This window comes from Bipolaris sorokiniana, assembly GCF_000338995.1.
Source record: "Bipolaris sorokiniana ND90Pr unplaced genomic scaffold COCSAscaffold_11, whole genome shotgun sequence".
In the NCBI taxonomy this organism is placed as follows: domain Eukaryota; kingdom Fungi; phylum Ascomycota; class Dothideomycetes; order Pleosporales; family Pleosporaceae; genus Bipolaris; species Bipolaris sorokiniana.
Window position 1 is genome coordinate 1,343,750 of NW_006911905.1, and position 12,207 is coordinate 1,355,956.

Genomic DNA, 12,207 nt, shown 5'->3' on the forward strand with positions numbered 1-12,207 from the left:
TCGACATAGAATGATGCAGGGGAAGCATTAGCACTGCGTAGAATGCTGCAGGCTAAGCAAGGGTAGAGCTGGAGCTAAATCACTAGTACACGTAGCAAAGGGGTCTAGGCTTCCCGCCAACGCATCTGTTCTGATTCTGCATAGCTAAACCATGATTCGTGCATAAGAGCTAAAGATTGATAAGCTAAGAAAACGCTCGATAGATGGACGACTGGAAAGCTGGCTAACCGAGCTGCAGTTTGATATGCAGCTTTTCCAGTGGATGCAACAAAACCAAAACAACCCTAGTATTACATTCGATGAGTATCTACTAAAGTAGGGTTGGACAATGATGAATTGCTTGAGCTGTGCCGTAGGTAAGCGAGAGAGAGGGGCGAAGGTTAAACGAGTCGTTTAGAACGACCACGTAGTAAGCAGGGGTCGGCATTAGCAGGCTTAGCTAGTGCGGGCGAGAGACTAGATACGGATGTACACGGATGTACCTAGATATACACATACACCCTTTACTTGTAAAAATACAACATTTCTCTCTTAGTTTTAATGTAATTTTAATATTCTAATAAACATAAGTGTTTATAGAAAAGATACATAATATACAATATAGTTGTAATGGGCGGGCTCTTTAAGCCGAGCGTACAACTACTTAAGTCGACCATTTTGTCAAAAAGGGAGTAACAAGACTTCAAGCTTATCTTAAAGTCAAGGTAATTGCGTAGATATATTTGATTTCCTTAGCCTAGCCAAGCCATACACATGGGCGTAGCCCCTTACAATAGTAAGTAAAATATTAACTTATACTAAGAATTATAAGTACGAGAACTATACTACTAAGTATACAAACATTGTGTGAGATGTTTCGCTGATGGGCACAAAGTAACTAAGTTGAAGTGAATTCAGACGAATTTTCAAAGAGTGACCTGAGGTTCAGACGAGACTATATACTCTGTACACGTGACTAGGACTGCTCTAGCCCGAGGGGTACCCGATAGATCACCAAGGGTTCTCCTCCAGTTCAGAGTATCGTGACACTTTTCGTAATATATCCCTCTAAGTAGTTTTTATATTATATACCATATTAGATATTGGTAAGGGCGAAGAGGCCTTCCAACGAGTTTGCATTAACCTATGTTACAAAATAAGATAAAGCAAGTAAAGCTATCGTACGACGTCTCTGAATTTATACGCTTGCCTTAGGTTCCTTCGTACGAATAAGGTTTCGTAGCTAAGCGGTGTGAAGAGGACACGTGGTATAATCACGTGTTTCACTCACGGTGTAATGGGCTGAACGCCCTTCGCCTCTCATACTCGTCTACGACCTCATTTACTCTACCTGCCCGGCCCGATTGTTACCCTAGCAACCGGTATTGTATATAGATAGCTACATAGCTGAGAGTTTAGCTCTCTGTTGAATACAATCTTGTTACCTTAGCCTGTCCGATTGTGCTCCCGAGCTTAAGACTACTCCCCGGAGTTGCGCCCCTTACATACAGGCGCAACCTATTATGGATATAATATCTATAAAGAGTATTATAATACTATACATAGTATAGAGATAATAGGCAGTTGGTCGTATAGAAACCATATATTCTTAACTTACATAGTTACCTAATTACTAAACTACTATCACTCTTGTAATAGAGTCACATAAGCTGGTCTTTGCTTGTAAGCGCCCTGCGCTGCCTTAGATCTTAACACGCGGGCCACCCTTTGTACTATATGGGCCTGCTCTACGTGACCTGGAGTTCATTTCACATTGCCATCCCCGCCGATTAAGCTACTTAACACGGTTCGCGTTTTAACGTGCCCACTACAAAGCAATGGCTCTTGAATATCCCAGAGACTATCTACCCACGCGAGTGTTCGTCAAGAACTACACGTCTGTCGTAAAGTTATGGCTCTTGAACCCGCTAAGAGATAACCTACTAGAGCGAAGATATTGCCTACGAAGCTGCTCCTCAGTAGGCTCAAGAGCGTGACTAGGCATCAAATTTGCAGTCGAGGTGCTTTTATCCTCCCAGTGAAGTTCAGCCAATGACATTCCGTCTGGTCGAAGTACAATAGAATCAGGAACGAAAGCTGAATGCCCAAGCAAGGAGCTGAGCTTCCAATTGTCGATTGAAGTCAGTCGGGTCGACGGCGAAGCGACCGAAAGGTAACAACCACTGAGGTTGCGAAGCAAACCATTACACAGGGGATAAAGAGCATCGGTAGACTCGCTGGAGCCACAGTCAAGGGCTTCCGCATGTGGCACACAGATGATATGTAAAACAATAATTATTAAGTTCTCAGTGGAGAAGGAAACAGAAGCGGCATTCAGATAGACAGCTACACAATGGTTGGAATCACGCATCCCCGGGGCAAGACTCATTAGCCCAAAGTGGCATGCTGTTAAGGGGGATTGAATCGAGTTATCACTAGCGATTAACACTGACAGTGGCCATTGGAGCTCCGGGACCTCCACAGGTATCAATCCAGTCTATGTCCAATTTGAAAGTTAGTTCATTCCAAGCAGATAACTCTTCGTTAGTGCTAAAGGGAAAAGTGGCGCAGATGAGCGAAGTCCCAAAACCAGCGCCATGGACCGCTCCAGTCATGCGGATGTATTAAGTCATTTATGATAACGAATATCCAAGACCCTATTTCTGAAGGCCTAAAATATTGAACCACTAACTGCGCTATATTGAATCTTGCGGCGCTTTATACTCCTATTCTCTACGACCGCTATATTTGCATGAGCGTCGTATATGCACTTAGCTCGCTTAGTATCCACCACTGCTTACCTTTGTACATGTTCAATCAGTACGATCTGCCGAGGATTGGTGAAGATACACAGAAGGCTACAATCTAAACCGCGCCTTTGTACTTATGGTCAAAATTTTCGCAAGCCGACCCACTTTCACCTTTATGAGCCTAGCAGGTGCAGCCTTGAACGAAACATTGTCATCCACCAAAATTAACCAGCTGGGGTCGGTCTCCTGACGTCATGTCAATCTCGTATTTTCTGTATTGAAACGATATTCTCCAAGGGTAATGCTTAGACAACAGCACGGAAATGGAATATAGGGGCAGATGATCTAAACTCTTTATCAGATATGAACGGTAGTACTAACAGCGGTATATATACCTTTGAAAAGTTAACCGTCGTTTTCCGACTCCCGCGTGGATACGCAGATCGGTGAAAACCTAGGCTCGAACTATAGCTTTGCTTAGATGTACAAAAGGTCAAACGGGTTAAAGAATTTCGCGGTCATTGGTTAAACATTCAGTCAACTGGTTTTCATCTCCTCTTGGCTTCTGCAGCTTCTTATTGAAAAGGTTGAAATATATTCCATGTGACGAGAACTGATCTCTCTTCAACGGTCTACTGCACTCCATCTTTTCCGAGTACAGATCTTGAGTACACACCTTCCAGGATGATGAACCAAAGCTCCACTTCGCCCTTGAACTGCGCTAACGTCTAGTGTTATACCACGGGTTGTTCTTGCATGAAGTTCACTCCGTCAGCAGGACCGTTGAAGAGAGATCATAACCCAAATATTAAGTGTACGTGCGGACATCTCTATCCCTGTGAGTCCGTTATAGTGTCACAGGAAATATAATTAAGCTGGTGTATGATCGTGCAGCGCATTGGCGCAAAGCGTGACATAATATTAACGGAGGTTATATCACCATGAAGAGGCTGGAGCGAAAGGGCACTATGGTACGGACTTGGATTTCAGTGGGCAGAAGGGTCATTCAAGAGTGCGAGTGGAACATAGGAGTTACGGATTCAGTAGTCAATCATTCTTAAGATTTCTGATTTCTCTATATGCTTTTGAACATAAACCTGGCTATGAATGGAATGTTGTGAAGCATTCCAAACTCCAACAACGTGATAGTTTAACGCAAGATGTGTTAAACGTTGAATGTGAAGGTCGTGCATTGAAATTCGTAAGGTGGCTGGGCCTAGCCACTGAATATTTCAGTTATATATGTATATACTCTCACTCCCGGGACATTAATTAGCTAATGAATCTATTATCCAACAAGATGTACGTATACGAATTTAGCTCTCCCTTGTCGGCACATCGTACGTTTTCGCGAAAGCGTAGACATACTGTTTTAGGTTCTTACGATGGGACGCTATAGCATGGCTTATTCTCCCTCCACGAGGAGTTTGTATAGAACATTGTTGTCGCGGTATTGTGGTGGTTGTAGAGAAAGTCACGTCAAGTTGGGTGAGGCGGCCAGCTTACTGATCCTTGATGTTAACTAAGTACCATGATTACAAAGCCTCTCTAACTGAATTATATTCCCACTCACGTTTCCTCAAGAATCTACCATGAAAAATGTCTTGCATTACTAGCGCTGATTGCTCCCACCAGGGATTATTTGCGTCTTCCATTATCTCGCGGTCGAGTTCCTTGCTTTTGTCCAGTTGTCTCGAATCTCTCAATCGGCAAATAAAGCTTATAACCCGTTCGCATTCCTTCCAGATGCGCACACGATTACGTATGCCTGATAAAGAAGTCTTTTCAGGTGCGAAGGAGTACCAAAGATGGACCCAACCTACATCCTCTGTGTGCTAATGACCATTTGGAGGTAGGGAACAGATCCAGCCCTCAACTTCTGTGCGGATGTCCTGCCATTCGCGAAGCGAGCGTTCCAATCTTGCGCGATAGGAACACAGTATTGCCTCTCGGCGTATGAAGTTGACTAATTGAACAGCCCTGCCAACATCACTCATATTTGGATCATCAGCTGTGATTTGGGCCCAAATCTCAGTCTCGATCTTCTGTGTTTCTAACCCGAGGGGTAACTCAGGTGGAACAAGGCCGGGTGGATTACATGGGTCCCAGGTTACCGGCCAATCTGGCGACACTGGATATGGTCGACCTTCGAGGACTTTCCAGAGCCAGCTCATGTCTCTGATAACCCGGTGTCGGTACAGAGGCTGTGCACGATAGCGAAATGTGCGGCAGGTGACTGCTATTGCGTTAACACCTGGGTCATCCAAAAGAACGAAGATTTTGTTAAGAAGCTCGACTGGCAATGCGAATAGAGGTGACTGTGTTCGTTTAATGATAGTTCCGGAAGTACTATTGATGAGGCGGTCCTTCAGCATGTCTACTAATCCTGGTATTTCCACGGGGTTTGCGACCATCCGTTCGTCACCAGCATGGTGGAGAAATGGATCAACTTCGTTTGTTTTCCCAGTGCCAGGGTAGGGCAGTTTTACCTCATCCGCGAACTCAAACCTCGACAGATTTTCGCACAGCTCCCGCCAGAGCCAGATACCGTGCAAATCGACATGGCCTAGCCGGCGATATGATGCTTTAGCGTATATATCAAGACAATACGAATGAACTGGGAGTGGCTCCCATGAACCGCGATCCTGAAGCCTTTCAGCTGTGTACATATAGCAATGTGGCTTGAATGACACTTACCCAACAGCCCTTGTTGACGATCTCAGCTAATACCGGAACCCTGCCTATTCCGTAGCGTGGCGGATAGGCATATTGGCCCGCCATCGACCCGTAGGAGCCATTTGCTTCTCCCGAAAGCACAAACAAGCTGTCTTTTTCGAAGAGGTTATCGGCAGCTTCAAGCTTCCAATTAGGTGGCACCCGATGGAATGGCCTTGGCATGAGGAACCTGTGGTTCCGACAGCCTTTCATCTCCGCTACGCTCAGCTTACGGCCGTTGATGCCTTGCACACTCTCACAAGAGGGGCTAGCGATATGCTCTAGCGGAAATCGAGGTGGGCCATGTTCTTGGTCCTGCAGCATATCCTTCAGGTATCGGAAACGTCGGTCTCGAACGTACAGATATCTTCCATCTACATCCCATGTGCCATGCGGAGGACAGCTCTTCAATGAAGGTTGATACAATTCTCGTACGGTACTGCGATGTGTCGCACAATCTTTGTCAGAAATATCGCAATCATTGCCCATAGACAAATCATCAATTCCGTCATCAGTATCGGCGTCGTACTCCAAAGGCTCGCTGTCTGTGCTGGAGTCATCATCTGGCAACCACTCGGCGTCCTCCTGGTCTTCAGCCCTATCTCTATAACTGTCGCTGGGGTCGCGCTGAAATACTGTGGGAGTGCGATCAACAGTTGCGCATTCCTGACAATTCTGATCTTCGACAATTTCACCGTAATAATCTCTGAGAGCCTCGAATCCTGCGTAGTTACATCCCATGTAGCCCCAGGCGGCAGTTGGCCGCTCGCCGGAGGTACGGATACGCGCGTTGGTCATGTTCATGCTACACACGACGGAACACGTAGGGGAGCGGTAGAGATCCTAACCTGGTTTAATAAGCAGGATTGACAGGCAGGGGTAAGGTTTCCGTCCGGCGAAACGAGGCGCTTCTATTGATAGAGCCAATATATTATAGAACTAGCGTCGCGTATAGAGATATGCTAAAGGATAGAATAAAATGTAATACAAAGTAAAAACATTTTTTTATATTTATATTTCCTTTTTCTTTCTATATGAGCCCAATAGAAGGTAGCAACGCTGCCCTACAACTCTTCTTGTTTGTTAAATTGCTCTTTAGCAACAGGCATCTAGAAAGCTAGCAATAGCTAAGTTAGATATAGACCGAAGCACTATAGCCACGCTACACACCACAAACTCCTACGTTATAAGTTATCACCTTATAGAACGGCCTCCGGCTAAAGTCTTACATAATCCTGGCTGCATAGACTATAATGGACTAATAATACACACGATGGTATTATAAAATGTATTTTGATAGATGCGCATGGTTTTCCTGCATCATGGCAAGAAATCGCATCTATCTCGAATATGATTGTGAGCCAAACTATACTGTTAACTGGTGGAGAGATGTGCAGAGTTAAAATACACTATCCGACCAGTGTTCCTAAGAGACCAAAGTCCCATGTGGTATGATGTGTAGAATTGAGGATATGAATTCGAACTAAGTTTCTAGTAGGCTTGACGGTTTTCGCAGATACTTGGAAAAAAATCGGTCCAACTTTCTTAAGGCATAATAGTGGATCGTTTGCTTCTGTAGCTCGTTCCAAACTGTATATCAAGCAATTGTGTGAGCTGTTGAAATATTATGCGCTGCCTTTGAAAATATGGTTGACGTTGCAAGTCTATGCATCGCACCTCCCCGCTATATGTTGCCCTATCCACTAGCTTGGCATTCACGTGATATGATGAAGAGCTGTGATATCAATCCAAGGCTTCCAATTCTCATGATTTCTATCCAGCTAGCTTGATTAAGACATTATATTGTATATGGAGAGAGGCCTCAGTCGTGAATACAATGTCTGTAAAATGCACGTGAACGTCGAGATGCACAAGATCCTAGTGGCATGCGTGCTAGACTATAATGGGCGAGAATCAGCGCCTGACTCGCGTTGCATGCACATGTTTTTGGATCAGGGCACGTAGTTGCTTGACTGGGATGTATTGGGGGTCGATCCTACGTAGCATGATATACTATGGAGTCGAGACAACAACTTGCAAGGAGTGACACTTTCATCGATGCGGCATCATCCACCGCTATCTATCGAGCTGCTATTGGGAGAAAGATGAGACAACTGAGATTTTGTTATTCATACCGAGCCCTAGGCAGTTTTGCTGATATTAAGAGGAAATTGTGTGCGGGCATTCAGCTTGTCCCATCCCAGAGTAATCAACCCACGTAAATCAGAACCTCTCAAGAATCTGCAATCTGTCTTATGGCCCCTCTTGACCCAACCATTCTTCTAGTAGGCCTAGCAAGAAAATGTTAGACTTTCCTCAATGTCCTCGGGAGATTGTGGTCTTACATCGTGACAGTGCCAAAATAAAGAGCATTTTCCACATGGATTAGATAATGTGGTCTTCTTGTCGCACTCATGGCACGTTCTGATCTAGTTCACGGCACCTAAGAACTGTTGAATCTGGTCGCTTGGTTCCAGCAATTTATCCAACGATATTGGGAAGATCTTTGTGATATTCGATTACGTCGGTGTACTTAAAAGAGTATTAGGTATAGGAATAAGCCTTATATACTTTTCGTATCTGTGGGTCTTCGAGTTTGGTACTGTGGATTCCGTATTTGAACGTGTGGCGTTTCGCATAAAGAACTGCGACGGTATACCCCTTTTAAATTCGTACTAAATCAAGTTCACTACCTCGACTAACAGCGTTGGAGTGTAGGGGTATTTTTTGTCGTTAGTATCTGCAAGTCCTAGCTCTAAATGATGGAGGGTAATAGAATCAGTAATTTCTCCTAAGAAGTACCAATGACGCAGGGGTCGATAAGTCTCTTTATAGTCTCGATGGAACCCTGAAAAATTCTAGTTACTATAGAGAAGGCTAGGGAAGTTGGAAAAGGCTTTTTAATTGCGAAGACTTGTTAATTGTCTTGATTAACGTATCTCCTTTGGATTATCTCTTCTCTAAAGCTAGTGCTTGAAGTCTATAAGATAAAGCTGCGAAGGAACGTCTTCTAATAACGTCTTCTATTTCATTGATAGACTATAGAGCGAAAGCGTAGCAGAATTCTGTGCTAATAAAGCCTACTCGGTCACCTCGCTGCTGTCACCACCCTAAGCATTGCGCCATCCTTCTACTGGCTCTTTCCGTAAATATTCGGCCTCTCGCAAGGTCACTATTCCTGATAGGGATTTGAGTAGTATCGAGGTATACTCTCAGTAGACTAGAATTATCTGGTCTTTGTCTAATACAAATCTAGATGCGTTCGTCCACATAGCGAAAGACCTATTCTGAAAAGTTCATTGCCATACATTCGCCGCCAACGAGATCATCTAGGTATTGGATTCTCTTCAAGCGTTGACCATTTTCCTCGCTCTCCTCTGCTGGTAAGGAGCAAATACAGCATGAATACAAGAAGCCAAACTTGTCTTGCAGTTCTTGGCGGCGGTCCTCACGTATACTGTGGAGACATAGGTAGTATATCGTAATCTCCTCACCCTCGATGTCCATCAAAGTATGCACAGTGTGTCGCCTAATACGTTTGTTCTAGTGTTTTTGTGCATTATTATCGCAGGAATGGTTAACGCGACAGGCTTCGAGAAAACCTCCACCTCTAGTGCCGTTTTCCTTAACAGGAGGGGCGTTCGTTCGAATGATATCAAGAAACTGCTCGACGTCTTCTTCATAAGGATAGATTTTGTATAAGGAGAGGAATGATCATCATTTATATTCATCAAGGGAATTAACCTGCTCAGATACATGTCTCTTTAGCCACTCATCGCTCCGTTGTCGCTTTGGTATTGTAACTACTGGACGTTTTGAAATGATTCGGGTGCCTTTGGCGATATTCTTTGTTGCGACGAGCCCTTTACCCTTAGGGTTGATATCTTATAGGACGTATATAGAGTCGTATTTCATGCTTTACGTCTGAATTATCTACGCTTTTGAGTTATCGTTAAAAATCGAAAGCTTGTCGATAAATTCTGCGAAGAAAACTGCAAAAACCATAAACAAATTGGGAAAAATATTTACACAGGCCAAATACGCAGATAAGTGCGCTTATGAACACTTACTACTGAGTCGTAGGATTATTTCAATCACCTGCTTCTTGAATGCTCACCATCACTCTTGTGCAACGTAAAACCAGCGGCAAAGTGCTTCGACATACGTGGTACCACAAGCAGCACGCTGTTGCTGCAGCGGCATGCCCTCGTCTAACCCCTCAGTATAACTAGTGCACAGCGTTGACGTACGTTCGATTGGCAGCGAGCGGAAAATCCAAATTGGCGGTACACTTGATACGCGGAAGTGAAAATGCGTGTTTGAGTCAGCGACTAGGGGCCGAGCTCAGATAGGCTTGAAGGAAAAAGCCAAATATGTCAGCTAGTGTATGTTTAGCTGGGGAGGCTCAATGTACTACGATCACCGGGCACAGATTGATTTTGATTGTTTCATTACACAACGACTGCTCTTGGCTTGCATGGCGGTAGTTATTGGTATCCAGCCTTGTGGCTCACCTACTCTCGATCTACCATCTCAGTCTCTTGTCACTTACTCAGCTATGACGTTGTGGAATGCCCCCGCTCCACCATTTCCAGATATAGCCCTCTTATATGCGTACAAATATATATCCATCGAGCCCTCGGTAGAGTTTACAGCTAATCGCAGTGAGTCGCCATCCGCACCAATAGCTGTCAGTAACAGCATAAGAACGAGCATGAGCGTCAGAAGTTTGGCGCAGCTTGGCGTGGGTAACGTGCTTATGATCAGCATCAGTATTCTCCGTGAGCAAAACCTACTGGACAACGTGTGCACGGCGATATTTACACCATAGGTGTAGTGAGTTTGACCCTGATCAAGCTGCAAGCACAATAAGTGGGTTGTACGCCAAGTCGACCCCACCTCTGATCGGAATCAATGCCGTTCGGAACGCATGGATAGTAACATTGAGCTCTGTGCCACGTTTAGATAATTCAAGTTATAGCATCTACAACGATCATGCAGCCCTTGACCCAATCATGCATTAGAGAAATTACATGCATCTTCTGCAGTCAGTGACCAAAGTCTAGTTAAGATCTTCGTTAGGATAAGCTACGAGTAGCTTTGTCGATCGGCTCGCCTGTGTACCAAGAAATTGCATTCCTATTCTAAAAGCCATAATAAGAAATCGACCCTTCTGATCTTGTGTTGTGGCTTATCATTCCTTGCATGATCATAAATTTCTGCACTTTCATTGGAGTTCCCTACGACTTGTTGCATAATGTGGCGCCGAGTATAGGGTTTCGATGTTGTACGAGCTTCGTGGCGGGCGCTGAATGGCCACTGATGCTGAGGTCAGCGTCGTGCGGAGCATGTGTTCAGGATTTTTGCTTGAAGATGATGGTGCCACTATAATACATAACTATTGAGCATATACTCGACGGCATCGAGAAGTCTCTACCTTCTCATTCTATCTCGCATAGTATTGTATCATCTACTACTCCAAAACAATGGCAAAGAAGAAGCGATCTAGCTTTCTCTGTAAGCCTGCGATTGCTGCATCATGTGAAATCGAGACATCTATGTTCCTCGATCAGCGCGCCGAGAACAATGTCCATGCAGGAGAGGAGGTTGTTGTGGTAGATGATCCCTCAGCCACATCCAGCACGAGCGTGGACAATGAAGCAGCAAAAGACGCAAGAACGGAGCCGGAACAGGACGAGTCTATAATATCGTAAGTTGAGACCTGATGCTCCCTGGGATCTGAACTTTTTGTCTAATAATTGGTAGCCCTTACGCCTGTGCCCCCGTTGTCATCGATTGCGGCCCAGGGCTTGCCACCTATTGCGTACCAAAACACCTTCTACGTTCGCCGAAGTGGTTAACCACAGATGCCGGAGGGATACTTCATCTCGAGGGAGTGAGTGCAGCTACAGGACACACGCTAGTCCACTACCTTTACACCGGCACATATCAACCACTCGAAGTAAAAAGCGGCGACGCAGCGTCAATGGCGCATATGAAGTTCAAACAAGCCCTCTTGACATTTGCTCTTGCTACCGTGTACGAACTACCGGACCTTGAAGGCCTCGCCAAAGAGCAGATCAGAACACATGGTGGTTTCATGGCACTCGACGAAATTCTAGACACTGCGAGGAAGTGCACATGGTTCCCAAAGATGGCTTGGTCCTGGTTCCATGAGTACCTGCAAGCTCGAGCTAAAGAGCAATTCAAAATCGACTATAAGTACTTTACAAGTAAAGTCTACATTGACAGTGTGGGCGATGGTAAGCTGCATAGGTTCATGACATGTCACCTTCTGGAGACATTCACTGAGAAGCTTACTTATGTACTACAAAATTGGGAAGGCCACTGCGTGAATAAAGAGAGGGCTGATGCATTGTTTGACGGAGTCGAGGATACAGCTGGACAAACACATTGTTTCTCTCGCTGCCACAGCAGGCATCCGACAGGCTCGCGCATAGAGAGTCGTAAACTGTCTTCTGAGCCTGCACCGGAACTAGAGCCTGCACTAGCTCCTGAACCAGAGAAGGAATATGACCCATGGTCGTCCTCATTTAGTAGTACTGACAAGAACAAGAAGAAAAAAAAGAAAGGCGCGGTCGAGGAGCCTCTGCCAGAGCTTGAGCCAGTAATCAATTCAGTCCCAGAACCAGTTCCCGAACCGAAACCTGTGAAGGAAGAGGATCCATGGGGATTCGCGGTGACCACGGGCAAGAGATTGAAGAAGAAGAAAGCACAAGATGAGCCCAAAAACGAGGAACCC

General features: G+C 45.0%; 3 protein-coding genes across 3 annotated transcripts; 1 reads left to right on the forward strand and 2 right to left on the reverse strand.

Annotated features, from left to right (window-relative positions):
- Positions 1-1,870: 1,870 nt before the first annotated feature.
- COCSADRAFT_28637 (uncharacterized protein) lies at positions 1,871-2,368 on the reverse strand (the record flags this gene model as incomplete). Its single annotated transcript, XM_007703876.1, has 1 exon — positions 1,871-2,368. One exon carries the CDS (start codon positions 2,366-2,368, stop codon positions 1,871-1,873), a length of 498 nt encoding a protein of 165 aa, XP_007702066.1.
- Positions 2,369-4,264: 1,896 nt separating this feature from the next.
- Positions 4,265-6,257, reverse strand: COCSADRAFT_94946 (uncharacterized protein; the record flags this gene model as incomplete). Its single annotated transcript, XM_007704334.1, is given in 3 exon segments — positions 4,265-4,557; positions 4,573-5,374; positions 5,427-6,257. Coding segments are annotated over 3 exon segments (1,926 nt in total), but the record flags the coding sequence as incomplete, so codon positions are not given.
- A 5,098-nt stretch (positions 6,258-11,355) lies between these two features.
- COCSADRAFT_66404 (uncharacterized protein) lies at positions 11,356-11,766 on the forward strand (the record flags this gene model as incomplete). The annotated part of the gene is made up of 1 exon (XM_007704335.1): positions 11,356-11,766. A coding segment is annotated over one exon (411 nt), but the record flags the coding sequence as incomplete, so codon positions are not given.
- Positions 11,767-12,207: the final 441 nt, after the last annotated feature.